The sequence below is a fragment of the Pan troglodytes genome, chromosome 10, assembly GCF_028858775.2.
Source record: "Pan troglodytes isolate AG18354 chromosome 10, NHGRI_mPanTro3-v2.0_pri, whole genome shotgun sequence".
NCBI classification, from domain to species: domain Eukaryota; kingdom Metazoa; phylum Chordata; class Mammalia; order Primates; family Hominidae; genus Pan; species Pan troglodytes.
In genome coordinates, this window is record NC_072408.2 from 76,654,281 (window position 1) to 76,677,921 (window position 23,641).

General features: G+C 38.9%; 1 protein-coding gene across 2 annotated transcripts in view; it reads left to right on the plus strand.

The window, feature by feature from the left end:
• MYRFL (myelin regulatory factor like) overlaps positions 1-23,641 on the plus strand; it is a 140,521-nt gene that overhangs the window by 90,730 nt on the left and 26,150 nt on the right. For both annotated transcript variants that reach the window (XM_016924934.3, XM_054663398.2), the window contains 4 exons: positions 1,335-1,443; positions 2,188-2,297; positions 17,925-18,088; positions 19,034-19,097. In XM_016924934.3, the coding sequence (XP_016780423.3) occupies positions 1,335-1,443; positions 2,188-2,297; positions 17,925-18,088; positions 19,034-19,097 (447 nt within the window). The remainder of the gene's footprint in view (positions 1-1,334; positions 1,444-2,187; positions 2,298-17,924; positions 18,089-19,033; positions 19,098-23,641) is intronic.

Here is a 23,641-nt window from a genome sequence, read left to right on the forward strand (position 1 = left end):
TCTGTGCATAATTCCATCATTGTACTATGTTTCTCACATTGTAATATAATCATATATGATTATGTATGTATCTATCAGCTGGGTCTTCCTGTCTAGACCACAAACTTTTAAAAGGCAATTTTTTAAAAATTTTATTTTAAGTTCTGGGGTACAAGTGCAGGTTTGTTACATAGGTAAACTTGTGTCATGGGGGTCTGTTGTACAGATTGTTTCATCACCCAGGTATGAAGCCTAGTACCCATCAGCTGTTTTTCCTGATCCTCTCCCTCCTCCCACCCTCCACCCTCCACCTTCAAAAGGCACCAGTGTATGTTGCTCCCCTCTATGTGTCCAGGTGTTCTCATCATTTAGCCCTCAGTTATAAGTGAGAACATGCAGTATTTGGTGTTCTGTTCCTGTGTTGGTTTGCTAAGGATAATGGGCTCCAGCTCAAGGCAATTATGTTTTAAGTCCCAACACTTAGTAGTGCATGATATGTTAAAGGTGATTGGTAAATGTTAGTCAAATAAAACAAAGAATGAATGATGGCAGTAAGCTCAGAATTATACTCTGGAATAACTTCCTGAAATAAAGCTAATCCGTTTAGCCAATTAAGCACCAAGCTACCATCTTTCACAACCAGTCCAACTAGTGAAGGGCTGAGAATCCTAAACGATGGTGGAGGGGCTCTACTGCCACCTCAGGGAGTCTGTCAAGGGAGGAGCTGAGGGCCATGACAGTGGTTTTCTTAAAACAACAACAACAAAAAATGTTTTTGGTTCCTCTATCACATGGATGAATGCCCAGGCAGTTTACTTTTAATTGCCTCAATAGCTACTCAATAAATATTTGTATTTATTTGTAATTCTATTATGTTCCAAAAGAAAATTTAGGGTACCCACAAAGGGCTACCAACTTTTTTGTCAGATAAAGATATTTTTAAAAAAATTCTGCTATTACTATCATTTACAAAATCTCTCAATTTAAAGAGGAATCCTTTGGATCAAACCCATTTAGCTTTAGGGAAAGTTCACTGTACTGTCTTGATTGTTATCATTTTGCTGGGACCCCGTAGTGACAGTTGGGACAGCCTTTAATGATGTGAGAGCAGTGATTGCACGTAGAGGATGCCCTGCTGGCCGGGGTGATGTTGGGGAGGCATGTCCAGGGGAAGGAGGGTGGCTGGGTCCTGAAGGGCCAGCAGTTGGGTAATCCTGGCTTGGAATCCACTTGAAGAAATTATCTCCAGCAAAATGTCCAAAAGCAATTCAGTGATGTCTCTGGGTCACTCTGGGCATTAATTTGAATAGCAAATATCTATGCGAGTAAAATCTGCTCTTCTTTAATTAAATTAGGTTGACACGAATGAACAGCTGAAAAGAATAGCCCAAATGAGAATTGTTGAATATGACTACAAACCTGAATTTGCATCTGCAATGGGAATAAACACTGCCCATCAAACAGGTACACACACAAATTCCCCTTTTAATTTTGTATTGCCAACTATTAAAATTTTAATTACCTCTTTATTCTGAGGTTATGTGCTATGGCATTTGACAACGCTCTGTTGATCTAACTTGTTCTCTGTGAAACTCATAGTCACTAGAACAGGAAAGGTTAAAAAATTTCTGTGTCATTTTTACTCAACACCCCCACTCCTCCACCCCAAGGTACTGGTGGAGTAGGTTGAATATACAGTTTCTTTGCACAGGAGTCCTTTTGCTCATGGGCTGAGGGTTCAGGGACAGATGATGGCTCAACCTATGTGAGGAATGGCATTGGGCAGTCGGGAGGTGGAGGGAGAAGGTGGCAGGGTAAGTGGATCTAGATAAGAGAAGGGGTAAGCAAAGTGATGTTTATACCCCAATCCAGGAAGCCTAAAGAAGGAAGGAATATTTTAGGGGCAAAGGCTTCCTATAGGAAAAGAAAGGAAATCAAGCTAACGCCCCATCTTTACTTCTATGGACAGGGATTTTAAGGCACTTACCTCCCCCTGTTGGCCCAGAGTCTCAAAAAAAAAAAAAAAAGAAAAAGAAAAAAGAAAAGAAAAAACAGAAAACACTCCCACTTTTAATCCTATAGTCGTTCTTGGCTCAAAATTCCTTCTTTGCTGCAAATGTATTGTAGATCAAAGCAAAAGCTTAGTGAGGATTTTCTCCAGAAAGGTCTTTCTTTGAAGATTAAACCTGTGGAGTGTTTTGTATACAGGAATGATTGCCCAGGAGATGCAAGAAATCCTGCCCAGAGCAGTAAGAGAGGTTGGTGATGTCACCTGCGGAAACGGAGAGACCTTGGAGAACTTCCTCATGGTGGATAAGGTAATCACTGAAAAGATATCAGCTGCTATAAGCTATCAGTCTAGGGATAAACCCCCTTCTGTGATAGCACAATGGGCTGAAACATCCAACCAGAAAGTGGGACATTAAAATAATTCTTCACTGAGTTGTGGAGTGAGTAGGTATCAACTATCTTATAATTGATATTCAAATTGATCATAAGCACCAAAAAGAAGTTCCATATGATAAAAAGGAAAATGCATATGCAATAGTAAGAATTCGAGTTCAGCAGATCTTAAGTGGCACTAGGGAAGTCCACTTAGCATGAATGCACTTTAAACAAGGGCCAAACATCATGATAAATACTGACAAAAAAGTTTTAATTAGACTTCATCTTTTAAAATGGTAATAAACTTATGAAAAATGCTTTATATTTTAGGTAATGCAACTTAAATTATAATTACACAATGTGTTTCTTCTTAGAATGATTAAAGATTAAGTGAAGTGTTGAATTTTTTGAGCATAGTTTTTTTGATAAAACTGTGTTTGACTTTTACAGTATAATCATAAAGTGAGTCATTTTTATGAAGATATTTATGGGCCTGATCATTTTTTTCCCAAGGGCCTCTCTTAATTCTTTGATATTCAAATCATTCTCTTTTGAAGGAATGCCATCATGCCTGTAGATTAGCTCGTCTTCATTTGGTAATGGGTCTAAATCTGCCAGTTCCTTGCTTGTCGATGCTGTGTGTATGATTTGAGGAGTTCCCTAATACCACATCTATTGATTCTATGAAATCCTGCATTTTTGCAAGGTTTGCAAATGCACTGTGATGCTGATTTGTTTTATACTGCATTATTATATTTGATGCTGAGAGGAAAGACCAATTGATATAAGGGTTTTGTAGTCATGGGGAGAGATGCTTGAGTGGAGACTAATTTATAATTTGTCAGTTAATGGAGGTAATGCTCCCTGAACTTCAAAGTGCACATGCATCACTGGGAATCTCATTAAAGTGTGGATTCTGATTCTGCAAGAATGGAGTGAGGCCAGAGATCCTGCAATTCCAACCAGCCTCCTGGTAATGCCAATCTTACCAACCTTGCTGGTCAGAAGCCACACTTGGAGCAGCAAAGCAGAGGATGCCTTTTCATGTTAGGCACCACCACCATCTTCCACCTACCAGCCCCTGTACCACAAACTCTTAGATGACATGGTCTGGGAGGCCTGCTCAGCCCAGGGCTGCAAGAGCAGAGTGGCAGAAGTTGACTTACTGCCTCCTGCTTCCCAAGAACATATCTTCGATAGAAGCAATTCTTCAGTCTCTCTCCCAGACCTGGGCTATCATTTCACTTGAGAGGTATATCATGAAACATTTATTTATATATTTATTTCCCAGGTTTTTTATTGTGGTAAAATACACAAAACATAACATGTATTATCTTAACCATTTTTAAGCATACAAGTCATTGATGTTTGATACGTTCATCATGTTATACAACCATCACCACCATCCATCTCCAGAACTCTTTTTCATATTGTAAAACAAAAACTCTGTACCTGTAAAACAATAACTCCCCATTATCCACTTTCCCTAGCCCCTGGCAACCACAATTCTATTGTCTGTTTCTATGATTCTGACTACATATAAGCAGAATCATAGAGCATTTCTTTCTTTTTTTGTGGCTGGCTTATTTCACTTAGCTTAATGTCCTCGAGGTTCATCTATGTTGCAGTGTGTATCAAAATTTCCTTTCTTTTTAAGACTGAATAATTTTCACCTTTATTCACATTTTGCATATCCATTCCTATGTTGATGAACTCTTGGGTTGCTTCCATGTTTTAGGTATTGTGAATAATACTGCTATGATTGTCAGTATTCAAATGTCTCTTCAATATTCTGTTTTCAATTTAGGGGGAATATTTACTCAGAAGTGGAACTGCTGGATCACATGGCAATTCTATTTTTAATTTTTTGAGGAACCACCATACTATTTCCCATGTGACAATATCATTTTACATTCCCAACCAACAGTTCCCAAAGATTCCAGTTTGTCCACGTCCTCACCGATGCTTGTAATTTTTTTTTCTTTTTTCAAACAGAAGCCATCCAAATGGGTGTGAGGTGATATCTCATTCTAGTTTTGATTTACATTTCCCTAATGATTAGTGATGTTGCACATCTTTTCATGTGCTTATTGTTCATGTGTATATCTTCTTTGGAAAAATGTCAATTCAAGTCCTTTGCCCATTTTTGGCTTGGGTTGTTTACTGTTGTTAGGTTTCAGGAATTCTCTATGTATTCTGGATATTAATCCCTTATGAGATATATAATTTGCAAATATTTTCTCCCGTTCTGTGGGTTGTCTTTTCACTTTCTTAATAGTGTCTTTATGTACAAAAGTTTTAAATTTTAATGATATCCAGTTTATCTATTTTCCCTTTTGTTGCCTATGCCAATGGTGTTCTATCCAGGAAATCATTGCCAAATCCAATATTGTAAAGATTGTGCCCTTTGTTTTCTTTTAAGAGTTTTATAATTTTAGGTTTTACATTCCTGTTTTTGATCCATTTTTAGTTAATATTTGTGTTAGGTAAGAGTCCAGCTTCATCCTTTTGTATATGGATACCCAGTTTTCCTGGCACCATTTGTTGAAAAGACTGTCCTTTTCCCATTGAATGGTCTTGGCATCCTTGTCTAAAATCATTTAACCATATATGTGAGAGTTTATTTCTGTGCTGTTTATTATATTCCATTTGTCTGTATGTCTGTCTTTATGCCAGTACCACACTGTTTTGATTACTCTAACTCTGTAGTAAGTTTTGAAATCAGGAAGTGTGAGTCATACAGCTTTGTTCTTGTTTTGGGGGATTTCCTTGTCTATTTTCAGGCTCTCTTAAGATCCCATGTGAATTTTAGAATAGATCTTTCTATTTCTGCAAAAGACAACGTTGGGATTTTGATAGGGATTTCATTGAATTTGTAGATCACTTTGGGTAGTGTTGACATTGTAACAATATTAAGTCTTCTAATCCCTGAACATGGGATGTATTTCTGTTTATTTATGCTTTCTTTAATTTCTTTCAGCAATGTTTTATAGTTTTTATTGTACAAATCTTTTACCATGTTGCTTAGTTAATTCACAAGAGTCTTATTCTTTTCGATGTGACTGTAAATGGGATTTTTTTCCTAGTTTTCTTTTCAGATTGCTTACTGTTATTGTATAGAAATGCAGCTAATTTTTGTGTTGACTTTGTATCCTGCTACTTTGCTGAGAAATTTATTTTTAATAATAAAATACTGAAGTTTTCCAATAAATTACTGAAAAAATAAAATAGGGCCTGTTTTATTATTTCTAGGGCCTATTTAAAGGTCCTTTTTTTTGAAGTAAATTATTAGAAAACTTTAGTATTTTATTATTAAAATAAAATTAAAGCTTTTTTTCATAAGCTTTCTGTCATGAAAGGAAAGGAGTATAAACACAGCTATAAGTCCCAGGGTACAGCCTTGGGAGTATGTCACCAGGCTGCCAAGGTGGGGGCTTATGGGGTTACCCTCTGGAAGCAGCCATATAACTTCTGGATGTGGCCCTCCACTAGAACACTCAAAAAGAAGTGTTCCTGAGTGGCAATGTGTAGGTAATGTCTTCCTGTGGCAGCCAAATAATTAGTTCTCTCCTTTGTTTCCAGTATTTTCCCATTCCCTAGTTGAGTTGATTGGGAATAGTTGAGACAGAATCTTTTTCTATCAGTTCCAAGGTCCATCCTCCTTCTTCCAGGAGAGGCTACAACCTAAGCTCATTCCTAGGAAGGCAGACTCAGAGGTCTGGAGAGGTAGGGGGTAGCATTCCTGTTCCAGGCAGCCAGCCTCATTCATGTGTCACCTGAGGAGAAAACCATGCCAAGGCAGCACTCAGTTTATAAATTGGTAAAACTCACAGGAGTCCAGGATGGAAATGTTGTGATTCTCTTAAAAACAGGACCCTGGAGTGATGCAATCTATGGAGACGTCACTAAGGCCACACTCACTTACAGAATCTGTAACACCACAAGCAAGTGAACATCTCCCCACTCTGATGATGGAGGAGAAGCCCGGCAGTGTGCTGTGCCTCACTTCTGAGGACAGACTTTGTTTGCTAGTTTAACCCTCAAAACGGTGGGCTATCCCTGCCTACCTTATAAAAGCCTCACAGAGCATCTCCTTTTTCTTTCTTGTTAAGAATACAGGTAAAGTGGCTCCTCTTGTCCCATGTTCTTTGTTAATTGTAAAACAAGCAGGATGTACAGCGAGCCTCTTGCTTTCCTGGACTTCTACCTATTCATGTGGGCAGTGTGGCTTTGGTTGCCACCTCCAGGGCTGCTTGTTTTAAGGAACTTTGCCAGGACGTCCTGGGCTTCATGTGCTGTAATAAGTGGAGGAGGTCATATGAAGGTACAGCCTCTCCATTCTTCACTCCATTTCTGTCCCATCACCTGATCCTTTTTTGTAAAGAAATTTTCATTGAAGTTCGAATGCAAATTAGAAACACTTAGGAAAATGTTGAAATATTGCCTCCATGATTGCTATGTCACTTCTGCAGGTACCTCACAACCTGATGCCAAAATAGGAAAAAAGAATGTCTGGATCTTTATAGACTGTCTATGCAAGCAACCAAAGTGGGTGATCTTTGTCAAAGTTGGTACAAGCAGCTTTTCTTTCTCCCTTCTCAGGAGAGATGACCTTACAAAATAAACTACTTATCTGGGGTAATTTGCCTCTTCTCATATATTCCCCACAGTGTCCCTGTGCCCTAGTGAAGGCCCAGTGGCAGGAGGTGGAGTGAGAGGGATTGGGAGTGACACTGAAAGCAAGGGGACCTGTAGGCTGTAGACACCTGGCCTAACCCTGCATTAGACCGGTGGCAGCTTGGTCTTTTCTGCTTGTTCATCTATCTCTTTATTTGGCAACTTTATTTGTTTCTGTGATTCTTTCAGGGCAGGTGATCACATTTTTTAAGCATTATTATTAGATGTGCTTGGTGTAAGAAAAACATACCCAGTAAATATAAGTACTGCCTTAAAGTAATTCACAACTGAACCTGTTTAAAGGTGAGGTGTGTCTTGTGAATAATTATTCCTTGGACAATTCTTGTTGTTTTTTTAAATTTAAGATTGCATGCTGTACACCACCCTACTGTGGCTTAGTATGTGGGTACTTTTTACTCATTGATTCTATTTTTTTTAATCATGATGTACCAGGAATTGTCTATTTCAATGATGCAATGATAAGTAACCCTTAGTTCCTGTCTCCAAGTAGCTTATTGTCTAAGAGGGGGATGATAAGACAGGTACACAAGTAATAAAGCTCTAAGTAATAATGTGAGAAATACTATGGGATGCATAAATAAAGCACTACATCAGCTCAGAGGAAGGAGAGAAGAAAGCTGGAGACGGGGCAGAGGTTCACAGGTGGAAAAGAAGGGGGAAGACTTGAGAGGCAAGCAAAAGAAGACATGATGGACCTTGGGGACTGAAAGTGTGGCCAAGGGAGGACAGATGGCTTCTCAAACCTTCCTTTTTCTTGTCCCTGTTATGCAGTTAAACACTCAGTCCTATTTTTCTTCCTTTGGCAATATCTTTGTATATCAGTTCTCTTCTTTATTCTCTTTATTCTTTCCATTTTTCTCCCACACTATTATAATGATCTCCTAACTGACCTGCTAGCCACCAATAAAATTATCTTCCTTAAAAACAAAGCAAAACGAATCTCTGATCATATAATCTCCCTTTCCCACTGGCCCTTTACTGGCTACAGACTGTTATAACCCCTCCACAATCTGGATGGAGTCTTCTCTTTCTAACTCGTTTCCTAATGCTCCCATAACCTCTGAATCTCATGATGCCTTCAGTGCAGCCAGACTAAATGACTAAATAAGTGAGAAGGTCATTTATATTTGAAAAATATTTCATTTTCTCAAATAAGCTGGGCCCTTTCAGAATATGATGTGTTTGTGTCCTTACCTTGGAAGCCTTTGCTACTGCCCAACACTTTGCACTGAAAACTCCTACATATTCCTTCAAAAGCCTGGCGTTTCCCTGTGCTGCCTAGCTTTCATCTCTCTCCAGTAGCTTCCACGGCTCCCCTTCCCCCAGCCCCTCCCTCTCTCTGTTCCTCAAACCTGCCAAGTATATTTCTGCCTCAGAGCTGTTCTGTTGAGTGGTTCTCAGCCCTAAAGACTCTTCAGATGATCTCATCATTTGGACGTTAGAGCAGTGCCGAGGCCCTCCTTAACCACCCCATATAAAATAGTCCCTGCATCACTTGGTTTCATTTTGTTTTTAAGAGTCAGGGCCACTGTAAGAATGTGTAGTGCCATTGCTCTAATTTTAAAAAGGTGCCTCCTCTGGCTGCTGCAGACCCTATCCACCCACTCGGTTGGGCCTGTGCTGTAAACAAACTGTAAACTTGTTCAGGGCAGCCTGGAGGGTATTTGTCCCGAACTGAAATCATCTTGTTTATTCACTGACTTTTTTTTTTTTTTTTTTTTTTGCCAATCTCTCCTATTAGTTGTATGAGAGCAGAAATTTATGCATTTTAAAACTATCCAACACTTTATTGTGGCTTTTACCCCAGAACTTTAAGTACTGTAGGAATTCAACAAATATTGGTAACATGAATTAATGAATTCTGTGATGCCTTGGTTGATCCTGTTTCTGTACTGCCTTAGGCCTCTGCATATACATCTTCTAGAGTATTTATCACATTGTATTGCCATTCTCTTTCCGTTATCTTTCTCCTTCACTAGACTGTGAGACTCCTGAGGTCAGAGAATCTGCCTCATCAGTGCTGTGTTGATTAGTACAGTATCTGATACATTGTGGATACTGCTGACAAAAATTTGTGTATATTAATGCCTGAGTTTTTAAATCTCCATGAAAGGAAGAGAAGTGGTTTTATTAACTTAAGGAAATCTGAAGGAGAAGTGATTTTCTGAGGAAAAGATAAGGTCAATATTGGCTTTGAGATGTCAACTGAACATTCAGATGAAAACAAAAAAAGTCCAGAAGGTGACTGTGAGTGTAGAACTTGGGAGGGCAACTAGGGTAGAGAGGAAGCTGCAGCCATGGATGAAAATGTTAATTAAGGAGGGAAAGGTTATGGGTATAGGTCACAGGTTGCAAGCCTGTGGCCAAGTCTGGGTTACAGACATTTTTTCCCCATAGTGTTTTAAAACATTTCAGATTTGTTCCCTACATTTAAAAATTAGGAGATCTTCATAAAAGTATCAGATTTATGGGTCCTTTGAAATATCAGAAGGGCTGGGCACTTGGGCTTGGAAGTGGCCCCTCCAATGAGGCTTCATGTGCCCTCACATCACTGCTATCTATTACCTTCTTGGCCCTATGGACTTTCAAGTTTGTATGGAATGAGAAACAAAAAGAACCAAAGAACCGAAAGCAACACCTTAAGGAACACACCCAATTAGGGCCTGTAGAGGAAGAAAAGAACGTGTGAGGGCTGAGAAGATTGGATGAAAGTAGGAAGAGAACATGGGGCAAGCACAGTGTCAAGTCAAGTGAACGAATAGGATCAATAAGGAAATGGGGAGGAGAGAGATGAGATGTGAGGCTCTCTCTGGAACCAATACAAGGAGTGGGGTGCAGGATACACACAGACTTTAAAATACTGCCTACTGTTGCTCAGTTCTCATTCATAACAGCAGTGCTTGAGGCTTACTGTTTCTCTGTATCCTCAACACCTGACATTATCAGACTTTCTAAATTTTGCAATTCTGATTGAGTTAAAGGAGCATCATATTGTTTTAATTTAACTTTCTCTGATTAGTAATAAAGTTGTGCATCTCTTTCTTATGTTAGCTATTAGGTTTTTCCTTCTGTGAATGGTTTGATTCAGTGTTTCATTGGGTTAACTTGTCTTTTTTGGGACAAGAATATAACTTTTCACTTGACTCTATTATTTTATTCTTTCCTGGTACTTTCAAAAATAAAATGAATATACCAAGTCTATAGTAACAGCTTAAGAGACTGACAATTATTTTCTATTTCAATGCCTTGTTAGCTTCCTTGCTAGTGCTAATTACACCTTTGAACTGTATTATTTATTTGTGGTTTACTTGCTATTGGTCAATCTCTCCCACTAGAAAATATTCTCTATGAGGGCAGAGATCCTGTCTACTTTATCTAATTGTCTTATCCCTGCACTCAGGTGAGTGTCTAGCATATCATAGGTGCTTAATAAAGAACTACTGATTGTGTTCATCAATTGAATATTGAGGTGCCTGTGTCAGGTACTGAGTTGGCCCTGAGGAGTCACAAGAGAAAGTCACTGCCTTCAAAAGGAGCTTGTTAATCATCTTGGTAAGACAAGAAATCATAGAATTACAACAAACTATGGCATTTGCTAGTTCAACTGGAAACTTGTCTCCGTCAAAAGACTCAAGCCCTTTCCACAGAAAATTGCACTTAAATGAAAGTAACAAAAATTAAACGAGGATTCTAAGGCAAACAAAGGGCAACAATATTGCACACAATTTTAAACACTTTTATGAATCTCGTGCTCTTTCCATGTAAACCGGAAGAGAAATGAGTCCAAGATTTGTCCTGTTTGCAAGAGAAATATGCATGCTAGGGAAGTCTGTCCTCCAGAGACCTGTTGAAAAGCCACCTGGAAGTCTGAGCTTCCACACCATCCCAGCAGCCTGCTTTTCTGGTTTAAGGTTTCTGTGTTTTTAAATCCATGTCAGGGCCCAGTACGCTCTCCAGAAAATAAACTCCTGGACAAAAATCTAAAGCTGAGTTTATTCAAAGCCCAAACAATTGCCAGACACACCCATTGGCTAAAGACAGTTTTTCTCCCGTTGGCAATCATTTTTACAATGCTCGATTACAAGCTGTTTTATTCCCATGGTTTTATTATACAACCTCAGTCCATGCAACACCAGATGCATCATTTACCATAAGGAGAGATTTTCAAGTCTGCAATGCTCTCTTATGAGGAAAGAAATAAAGGCCTGTTTCAACTTCTTGAAGCTTGCTTTGCCATCAGGCTAAGTTACCCTCGCTCAGTGTCACTAAATAAAGGATGAATTGTAGCTTCCAAAGAGAGGAGAAATCAGCTCCTCTGCCTGGCTGTGCCCCAATATCTTGGGTACATTATCTTTAGACCTGCAATGGACCCAGGAGCTTCCAAGCTGTGTTCTGCCGAGTCCAGGGATTTCCTGAAGGGGATGGGGTGAGAGGGAACTCAAGGGCTTTCATCTGTTTCCTGAGCCAATCTCCTCGCAAAGAGGACAGGACCTAACCTGAGTAGAAGCTGGTTTGTTAGATATCATCGAATCACCAGCCCATTGCCCTAGATGATAAACACTAGTGTTTATCTAATTCACTCACATTTCCATGGACATTTCCCAATATGAAAAAGGAATTTGGACCTTAGGTGTTTTCTTTGTTTCTGTTTTTGTTCTGTTTTGTTTTGTTTTTTGCTTCTCTGAGAGGTACTTCAGATAAAAGAATAAACTAGACGCTGGTACTCTCTTCATTTCTCTAGAGAGCAACACTATGACCTTTCAGTGCCTCGTGCCATGAACCACCTGTAAGAATATTTATTCATGTAATCATCAAATGTGTACTGAGTTATTAGTCTGTGCTGGAGTGGCAACTATGGATGAAATGTAAGCTCTGTCCAGGTGAGCCCACTCTCTAGGTAAATCTGACACCAAGTTTAAGGAAGGTGGGAGCAGGGGAGGACAGGTGATTCAGGTAGAGGAAGCAGCATGTGCTAGATCCAGAGGCTAGAGGAATCCTGCCATGTTCGGTGAATGGCAAATGGTTCAATATGGTGAGAGCATGGAGCGTGAAGAGGGCTGTAGTGAAAGATGAGTTTTAGATAAGGGATACCCACTCTGAGCTCACTAACAGTTCTGATTTCATGAATGCTTTCCTGTTGTTTCCATGTGCAATACACTTGCTGGACTGCCTCTAGTGCCCATTTAGAAAACATGCTCATTCTGTCCATATGTACCCTAACTCCATAGCAAGTCTCAAACAGTGAGTAAAAGTTTCTTAGGTTATTTGAAGCAGTTGCTACCTTTTGCTTCACAATCTCATTGGAAAATTTTGGTGGCAAGCTGGTTTAATCATTTTTACATCACAACTGTAGAGTTGTGTTTCAGCTGAGGTAGTGGACCCCATTTAAAACCGTTAATAGCTGGACAAAGTAGAGTAATTAATTGGGTTCAATTACAAAATGGTTAGTCATCAAGGATGGGCATCAAATGGGGAGACTTTTCAAAATGCCCCTCAGCCCTAATGAATCCAAGCTTCTTTAAAACATTTTTTTTTTGTAGAGCTGGGGTCTCTCTATGTTGCCCAGGCTGGTCTTCGAACTCCTAGCCTCAAGCAGTCCTCCCACCCTGGCCTCCCAAAGTGCCGGGATTACAAGTGTGAGCTAATGTGTCTGGCCCATGAATCCAAGATTCTACATGGGGTCCAGACATGTGTATTTAGAAAAAATTTCCTCAGGCATCTGTGATATGGGTTCTTGGTTCAAATCTGCTCATACAGACCTAATCACTTGCATAGAAAAGAACATTTTCAGAAAAGCTCTAGATTATAGTTTTGAACATATTTATACTGGATTTACTGTAACAATGGGGGACAGAAGTCAGAACTCCAAATATTTCAGTAAGAGTCAACCCCTATAATATGTATTGGAAATTTACTTTTCGGTAATTTTCTATTGGATGGATCCATAAAGTCAGAGCCAGCCATAATTATAATCAGGAAAGTGGTAGTAAATTTCCTCTCCACTTTTATTTCCTCTTGAATAGGAAAATATATGAATTATCTCCTTACCTATTGGATCTACCTGTAAGATATATGGTACTGGCAAATTTGAGTTGGAGAAATTAAACCTGGCCTTTTATCATTATTGACAAGTAACCAGGCAATTGCAGCCATTGCTTGTATCCTATGAGGCAGTATTGAAAGTCCTGTTGAGGAAAACACTGCAGAAAGAACTTTCTGCGGTTTAGAGGGGACTTTATTATAATTCTCCATAGTCTGCTTTGGCTTGAGCTAAATCATAAATTAATGTATTAAGCAATTTTTTTTTAAAGAAGAAGATGGTTACCAAGGGAAAAAAAAGAGTATCAGTAGTGTCAGTGAGGATGGAGAGAAGTGGGTGGCTTTGGGAGTAGGATGCCCAACTGACAGTCCTGCATGGTAGATTGCCTGCCAGTGAGCAGGGTGCAGGGAGGGGTTAGAGAGGACGGCTGGAAATCTGTTTTGGGCTGCTGGTGGACATCAGCTGACCATGTGACCCACTGTAAATAATACAGCTGTGATTATAGTATAAGGCTCTCTACAGGGTAAACATAGTAAATAATGATTTAACATTTATCATGATTTAGAATCATAGAATGCTGTTTCTATCTTCATAATTTCTGCCTTATTTTTATTACAACAAATTTAGGAGTAAAGGAAAACCTGTAGCAGGATTAGAAAATTTAGAAGGGCTTTTGTTAGGAGATTTTTGTTTTTGTTTTGTGATTTAAAAAAACACTTTTAATGAAAAATTTCAAATGTATAAAAAACTAGAGAGAATAGTAATGAAACCCCATGTATGCCTCACTCAAATTCCCCAGTTATTCATTTCAATTCTTGTCCAATCTTATTTTATTTAAATCACTCACCAACGACCCTCTTCCACCAACTAGATTATTTAAAGCAACCTCCAACATCATACTATTTTATTATATATTGTCAATACTTTTTTCTGAAAGAAAAATGACCTCTTAAAACCAGAACCACTATAACATTATCACACCTAAAAATGTACAGTAATTTCTTAATATTATCAAATCCAGTTGGTGTTGAAATTTCCCCAATTGTTTTTACATGTGTATGTATAAAACAAAGAAACAAATACATGCAATAGTTTTAGTAGACATTGAGGATTATTGCCTAGATCTATTGTTTCATTAGGGGTTGGAAAACAGTGATACTCTATCATTTCTTCTTCATTTATTCTCTGGAATTTATTATCTGGAATACTTTTTAAATGAACTTTCAAATATGTAGATGTTATATAGGACAGGCAGGACAAAGTTTTATTCTTTTATTTACAAGATTTAAAAAAAATGAGTTAAGCCCTTAATGTCTCCCAAAGGTAAATAATAAACTATTTTTAAAAATTGAATAGGATTTTGGATGCTTTTAAAGCACATTTGATTCTTTGTTCTATCATGGTAATTAGCCCTTTAATGTTCTATCTTTGGCCAATGAGAGCTTCTTCAGTTAGCTCCTGAGTCATTTTGACCCAACCACAGTACTCTGTGATAGCTTCCTTATTTTCTCATATTGAAAGATGTTCCAGGTTCACCTCAGACATATCTTACCCCAAATCTGGAAAAGTACTCAAAATCTGGGTCCTTTCACTGGGAATGGTATTTAGAGACTACAATGAGGAGTCTTCATGGTTAGTAGGTGGGAAGTTTTTTTCCAGTCCTTTTTAGTTAATGTAGCTAGAAAATGTCTTTTTCTTTTAAGAAATAAAATATATCAGAAATTAATAGTAATATTTCTAACAAATTTAGATTTGCTAGGCTTTTACTAAATGTTTTAATTTTATGTTTATATCTCTTTTCTTAAATGCTAAAAATCTTGGTTTATAGCACTATTAACTATGTATTTGTTTTATCCAAATATATATGTGTGCTATCTATGTGTGTATAATCCATCACTATTATTACTAACAGTATGATTATTGAAAAGCTTAAGATTCCCTTGCTGGTTGATTTTTTTTTTTAATTTTTATTTTTTGTCTTTAGGCTCTATCTCTTTGGGAATGGGCAGTCAAATCACTATGTTTTGAAGTCACTTAATGTCATTCTTCACTGTAAGGTTAAACCAGAAACTCAATACCCAATTAGGCTTATTTGTTTTATTTTGCCTTCTGTTTCTAGGGGATGTTTTTAAAAATTTTGTTTATTTTTTATACATATTTAAAATACCTACATATGGGCCAGGCGCAGTGGCTCACGCCTGTAATCCCAGCACTTTGGGATACCAAGGAGGGTGGATCACGAGGTCAGGAGATCAAGACCATCCTGGCTAACACAGTGAAACCCCGTCTCTACTAAAAATACAAAAAATTAGCCGGGCGTGGTGGTGGGCACCTGTAGTCCCAGCTACTCAGGAGGCTGAGGCAAGAGAATGGTGTGAACCCGGGAGGCAGAGCTTGCAGTGAGCCGAGATCATGCCACTGCACTCCAGCCTGGGTGACAGAGCAGGACTCCGTCTCAGAAAAAAAAAAAAAAAAAAAATCATAAAATACCCACATATTCTAAAGGTTAATTTATAAAAACAGGATACATTCAGAGAATCTGGGTTCTATCCATTTCACCCATCTTGTTTCTTCCTTTCCATTATGTGTAACAATTTTAAGTTAGTTTTTGTTTATTCTTCATTTTATTAATGTAAGAAAATATAGACATGTTTTGTATTCTTCTTATACTACAGACTTTGCTCCATAACAGTATATAGAGATATTCTTCCTTTCTTTTTACAGTTGCATAGTATACTGCTATGCAAATGTACCACAGTTTATTATCAATTCCCCTATTAATGGACATTTGGTTTGATTGTGGTCTCTTTTATTTCTTACTTTTCTCCAGGAGATCTGTGGAATAGACTCCTAGAAGTGGGTGTACTGGCTCAAAAATAAAAATATATGTAATTTTGCTAGATATTGCTAAATTCTACTCCAGATGGTTTTATCAATTTGTTATTTGGATGGCTTTTGAAGGACATATGGTAAGACTTCAGGAAAAATGTAGGGTTTTCTGATGACATTTGAGAAGCTGATACAAGTATGATTTTTTTGTTGTTGGATTTTTTGTGTTTTTTTGGTAAGTTTTCTTAAAGCAAACATAGGCCTCAGAAATCAAGCTTTTGGTCATTTTACATCCCAAATACAAAGGTTTTCTGCTTCCCTAAGCTGCTAATTCATAGCACTTTTCAATTCACTTGTGTCCATTCTTACTGAGCATTTCCAGTGGGCAAAGGCATGTGCTAAATGCTGGTGAGATATGCAAATAAATCAACATAATTCTGCCTGCCACAAACTCATGATCCAGGTGGGAGACAGACATATAACACCTGATAAAAGGCAAATGGCCAGGTGATAGAATTGAACATGCTTTGAGGACACTGTAGAGTGAGGGATGCTCTCTGACTAGTGGTCTCTGGGGAGATACTGGGTATGATGGGATTTGGACTGGCCTTGAGGAAAGGCATTTTTGTCTTAGGTAATTATGGGAATGAGGTCTCAAACACTGGAGAGTGCAGGGTGTTCAGGGGGCCTCAACAGATCTGTGTGGCTGCTCTGGGAGTTTCTGAGAGTCCTCCAGTGTATCATGAGATACATCTGTCTTTGAACTGTGTACACTAAGCCTTGAATCTGGAATGTTCAGCTTTTGATTCTTTCTGAGTGATTGCTCTACAGTGGTCGAAACCCTCAAAGCTTCAGTTTGGATGATAAGAATCTCAAAGGCACATAGCCCTGAGTTTGACCCTCAACCACAAAACAGTCTCTATTGCCCTTGAACTCAGCCTTGGACCAGCCTCTCTGCAATTCAGAAAGTGCTGTGGGATTTTGAACTTGCAGACAGAGAGAAAGATAGGAGGAGAGGTCATGGGGTTGGAATGTGAGTTGATAAGAGCTTTCCAGGCTTTTTGTTATGGCTGAGAAATGGGCATATGTGTTCATATGACAACTGAAGTGTGTGGGTGGGGAAGAGGATGGCCTGGACTCTCTGGGTTTGGTTGGTCTCCCCTTTCTTTTTCTGATGTGTCAGTGACATTCTGTGAACAGGAAGAAATATGTGCTTTAAAAAAAAATTGCTTTTTTTTAGTTAGGCTACAATATAAGCAGTATACAATAGTTCATTGGATTTTGAAGCAGATATTGACACCTCAATAATTATCTTCTCATTTATAGATGAAGAAATGGAAGCACAGAGAGGTTATTGCATTTTGTCTGGAGTCTCACTTCTAGCAGGTGACAGAACTCAGAGAAAAGCCCAGGTCTTTGTTCCTTCTTCCCTCACATGAGCAATTTGATGCGTATTTTACTAGGGAGAACTAGAGTCATTTTCTAGGAATTTTGGTGATGAACAGACAATTCAACATTCAGAAGACTGTTCTGACTTTCTTTTTTCTTCTTTTTTTTTTTTTTTGAGATGGAGTTTTACTCTTGTTGCCCAGGTTGGAGTGCAATGGCACAATCTCAGCTCACTGCAACCTCCACCTCCTGGGGTTCAAGCGATTCTCCTGCCTCAGAATTTTAAATATGGAATAATGGCCATTGAAAATAAATCTTTCAATTCCAGATTTGCCAATGACCTTCAGCTCCATTTTTGAGTTAGAAGGTCATATTTCCATTTTATTGGAAATTGAACAGAAGCAGTTTACTACACAGCCAGCAGTTTAGCAAGACCGTGTTCAGTTTCAAACCTCTCCAGATTTATCTTGAATGAACTTGAAGATGTGTGTGTCTGTAACCATTTTCAACGGTATAATCCAGCTGTCTTTGAATGGGCTATAGACAGCTTTGTAGTGATCTCAAATTGTTAATTTATGCACTCTGTTTGATTTTTCCCTTTTAGGACCAGATCTTTATGGAAAATGTAGGTGCAGTGAAGCAACTGTGCAAACTAACTAACAACCTTGAGGAAAGAATAGAAGAGTTAGAAATATGGAACAGAAAGCTGGCCCGGCTAAAGCGGCTCAGTAGTTGGAAGTCATCAGCCAGTGAAGCAAGCACAATCAGGTACATGCAGCCAGGATTGCCATAGAAATTTGGGGAAAGGGGAGAGTGAGCTCTTTCCAGAATAAGATCAATCTAAATGGTCTTTTTGATCAAACAGCAACCGCTACTTTCTGATAATGAAGTCTGCATTTTTCTTTTAGAATATTTTGGAGCACAATTGTCTTATGTGATAACTTTCTTAGTTTTTTCTGTTGCTGTTTTTTTGTTTTTTTTTTTTTTTTTTGAGCCCGAGTTTTGCTGCTGTTGTCCAGGCTGGAGTACAATGGCACAATCTTGGCTCACTGCAGCCTCCTTCTCCCAGATTCAAGGGATTCTCCTGCCTCAACCTCCCGAGTAGCTGGGATTACAGGTGCCTGCCACCATGCCCGGCTAATTTTTGTATTTTTAGTAGAGACAGGGTTTGACCATGTTGGCCAGGCTGGTCTTGAACTCCTGACCTCAGGTGTTGCACCCACCTCGGCCTCCCAAAGTGCTGGGATTACAGGCGTGAGCCACCACGCCCGGCCCTGTTACTGTTTTAAAAGTGGAAAAAAACCATGAGACATCTGTTTAGTAGCAGTTGTTATAGGAAGTGCTAAATTTTAGCATAAGGGTGGCTTCTCCTTTAATGAGGAGAAGTGGTCATTTCTAAATTTAGAAAACCATGTTTGGTCCTCAAGGGGAAAACTTTCTGTTATTTTGTTTTAATTGCTTAAGAGGGTAAATGCGCATTTCCTGGGGTTTAGTTTTGAGAAAAAGAGAAATACAATGTTTAATTCATTCAGTTATACTTACTAAAGTTCCTTTTCACAAAAGGAACTCTCCATTGCCATGACTTTTTGTTTTCAAAATATCACTGTATTGCAAAAGAAAGTCGTATTGCTATGTTAGTGACAGCCTGGGCCTTTGTCATGTATCTCCTGGAGAGGTATTTGAATAGTAACCAATTTTCTCTCTCTTTTAAAGCAAATCTAGCAGAGCCGTTAGTGCATCTTCTCCAAGAAGGGCCGTTCATAAAAAAAACAACAAGGTAACTAGACACATTTACAATGAAAGGAAATGATGTTTTCTACTTAAAAAGTCTTTAGAGAAATCAGTCAAGAATTTTTTTCTCATTTCTTTGTCGAGAAAAGCCCTAGTTTGCATCCTTGTGTACTATATGTGTTTAAATATTAGCCCTCTAGTAGATATTAAATGGCTTTTAAAAGCAAAGTTTAGAGAAACGAGTACAGAGTATATCAATCTCAGAATTATGATCTGCAAGTTTATGGTTATGTTGTCCCCTTCAGGTGAAAGTCAGCAGCCTCGGCATACAGATGGCCTTGTGCTGCCAGATCTATGTACATGCCTTGACCACCACCCCCTTATCTTTGGCTTTAGGAGATCCCAAAGGGACTTTAGTTAATCCTCAAATCCCTCTTTTCCCTTTGATATTTAGTACTAAATATGCAAATGGAAGAATAGGTATTCACTTGCTGGCAAAGGTTAAAATGTGATGGTTTTATTAGTGAATAAAGAAAGCATTTATTAAGTAGGATAGTATTTATAGTTAAAGCGAAGGTTAATCATTTATTAACTTGAAGGACACCCTGTCCATCACGAGAAATATCAGTAAGGGAGAAGCTGCAATACACCCTTTCTAGCAGCACTTTGTAAGTAGCTACAAAACTCAGCTTGCTCCCTCTGATCCAGCAGTGGCCCAAAGGTGGCCCTTCCCTGGGGAAGATATCCATGACCTTAAATGACACCCTACTAAAAGTTGACTTGATGCTTGTGCCACTGCCTCAGTTTACTCTCTGCTCCTCATGCTGTACTGTGTTGAATTATTCTGAAAGGATTCAGAAAGAGTTCAAAATTCTTCTACTAAAACCAAGTAAAGTATTATGCAGCTGACAAACTCCTTAGTGTACTGACAAACGCAAATACCCAGGTAAAAATATACGTAGAAGTGCTCTGGGGCAAGTTACTCAACCACACTGGGAAATAGGGACAATTATAGTATTTACAAAGATTGTTGATGGGATTTAAATTAGGATTAGGGGAGCAAAAGCTCTTTGCACAGCACTCAGCACATGGTAGGTTACTCAATAAACACAAAACATGAATGTAGGAAAGGTACCCTTTGGACTCAACAGTTTTCAGTGGGACAGAGGGAATGGCGTCCACATCCATGGCAGCCCTGATAGGTGCAGTTTGGTCACCTGCAGTCTCTGTAGCTCCCATCTTGCAAAATAAGAGATTCTCTTTATTTTGCAGTTATCTCAGAATATTAACTAGAATATATGGCTCATGAGAGCAGGCCCTGTGTCTGCCTTCCTCACTCTCATGTCACTAGGGACTAGCACATAGTAGGCACTCAAGAAACGTTTATCGAATGAATACATGAGTGGAGAGCCCAGTATGAAAATATTCCCAGAAGTATGACAACTTAAATTAAAAAACATTAAGTGGCTCAGTGTCTTGGGTATGTGGGTGGGGTGTAAGCTGTGGTGTGGTCCCAGGGTCAGGGACTCACATCGGCCTTAAAGAGCACCCGTTCAACTCAGAGACCTCTTGCTGTCACTGTAGAGGGTATGTGGGAGGCAGAAAGGATGAGTCAGGTCTCTTCTAAGGAATTGCATTGTAGCCAGGGAAGATTGGAAAAAAATACAAAGAACAGTTGTACCTGGATGTCATCAATGCTGCAGAGGCTCAGAGTGTCAGGAGGTTTATGAGAGTTGAGCCTTAAAGGAGGAGTAAGCTTTGGCTAGACATCAATGAAATTGAAGGAGAAGTTACAGATGGAATGGCATAAATGAAAGTCTGGTGGCTAGAACTGGCTTCCTTGAAGGATTAGGTGGGAGTTGTTTAGGGAAGATAGTGGAAGATGAGGCTGAAAATAAAGAAGCCATGAAGGCATTTTGAATAATAACAATATCTAAGTTGTATAGTTTCCTTTCTTTAAAAACAGATAGTAAAAAGGAGGCAGCATAGCACTGTGGTTAAGAGCATAGATTCTGGAACCAATTTTTGTGGGGTTCAAATTCCTGGCTATGTGATTCATTAGCTGTGTGATCTCGAATGAAACTTAGCCTTCCCCGTGTCTCATTTTCCCTATTTTTAAAATGGGATTGATAAAGGTACTTGCTTCATAGGGTTGTAGAGGATTATTGTGAAGATTAAATAAATTGATATATGTAAAGCACTTAGAAGGGTGCATGGCACATAGAAAGTGCTGCATAATAGGTTGTTATTAACGTGTTCAATCTCAATATTTTAGTGAATCTCATTTCAGACTTGTCCAGGGAGCTCAATAAAACACAAATAACCAAAGTGCTTGCTCCCTCTGTGCTGACCTGCTAACAGATCTGAGCTCTTCCCGTGAGGTTGACTTTTCCTTCCATGCCACGACCCATCTCCTAGTTGTCCTCTGTTCCTTGGGGACTCTGTGGGTCATGGAAATGCTTGTGTGTGAGTGGGGAGTGGTATTCTGGGGTAGGGTGAGGGTCTTGTTAATGAGCAAATTGATGCTGTGAGCAGTTAGTGGGTCTTACCAGATGGTAAGAAGCCTGGCTGGGACCTGCCTTTACTTCCACACAGCTCCCAATGCTGGCCAAGATGGTGTTCATTCTGGAGGAAGATTGAAGTCTCCTGATGTAGCTCTCATTCAGTCAGTAGGGTTCCTCTTTTTTCCCTCTCTTTCTCCACCTCCAAGAGGTAGGTGGGTCATTCTTGCTATACGTAGGACTCAGGATGAGATAGGAAGCTCCGCAGGGTTCAAATAAGAATTCACTGACTATTTGGAGGAGGAGAGGGAAAGGGAAGGAATGAAGACGGCTGGGCATGGTGGCTCACGCTTGTAATCCTAATACTTTGGGAGGCCAGAGTGGGTGGATCACTTGAGCCCAGGAGTTCAAGACTAGCCTGGACAACACAGTGAGACCCCATAGCTACAAAAAATTAAAAAATTAACTGGGTTTGGTGGCTATAGTTGCAGTTACTAGGGAGGCTGAGGTGGGAGAATCGCTTGAGCCCAGGTGGTAGAGGCTGCAGTGAGGCAAAATTATGCCATTGCACTCCAGCATTGGTGACAAAGCAAGACCCTGTCTAAGAAAAAAGAAAAAACAAAAGAACATGTATAAATACTTTTTATTGTCCTACCTCTTACAGGTTCCCAGTCCCTACCCTCCCCTGAATAAAACCTATTGAATCAGAGTTTTACATTTAGGGCATTTAGGGTTTTCTCAAGCACCATAGTAATTCTATGCACACCTTAATTTGAGAGCCATTACACTGTTCATTGGATATGCCTAATAACTCCAAAAACTAGGCAGGCATTATTTTATTATTCCTATTTTACTGATAAAGAAAATGAGGATCAATAACATTTAGATAACTTGAAGACTCAACTCTAAGTCTGACTCCAGGTCTTAGGCCATTTCTCTATATTAGGTCAAAGGATTTTGAGGAAAAGCATGGAGACTTAAAATAATTCAGCAGCTGTGGGGGTAGGTTGAAGGGGAAAGCACTTACCCTGAGACTAATCCTATTTAATTCCAGTCAATTCAACAAATTTCACTGAGTTTCTTCTCTGTGCAGTACACTATTAAGACGTCCTCCGAACAGTTTCTGTGAGACCTTAGAACAGTATAAACCATTGACTTCTTGGTCATCAGAGCAGCTTCCAGCTGTACTTACAGATGACTCAGTTACAATAGCCCTAAGGGTCTGTGTACTTGGTAAAAATGGTATAGTGAATCCTATGCCCCTACCTTATGTTACATTGAAGAACATTTGCTTTAGTCAGATAACTAGCCCAATAAATTAAACCAAGAACCAATTTAAAATTATTACCACCTTATTCTACCCAATAAATTAAACCAAGAACCAATTTAAAACTATTACTACCTTATTCTAATACCCTAATAACCAAAAGCATGACTCTATCCCATATCCCCAGAAGCGAGCAGATATAATACTCCTTATTGCATTTATAGGAAACTCATATTTAAGTAGCACCTCATTTAAGTGGGCAGAAAACTTCTATCTCTTCAGCCAGATTCCCCAGCAATTCCACAGCTGTTATTCTGCAGCTCTTGGCCTGTTCCCCATATGCAAGTTTTTATGCCAATATGTATCAGTCCTAAAGTTTTGTCTCATTCACGTCCTGGAGACTATAATTTACTAATTTTCATGTCTCCTATGGTGTTGTACATAATACTGCTCAATAAATATTGTTGAATGAATATGAGAACAAATAAGACACAGGCCCAGAGATATCTGTATATACAGGTGACAAATTGAATACTGGTGTTATAATTTTAAAAAGTGTTTAGTGGGATTTCATTCTATAAAAACCTTTTTCATAATTTGTCATGATACCTGAAATCATTCCATTGGAATTCATCTCTTCATGTCTTGAAGATCTTTTGATTTTCAGAAGTATCCTACTCAAAGAGATGGACATCTGTGGTCTGACAACATCTCATCTCAGGTCCCCGTTTCTCATAAAACTGCAAAGATAAGTGCCCAATGAAAGGCAAAGATCATTGTCTGCAGGATGTCTGGGAAAAGGGAGATTGCTGTAGCTTGGAA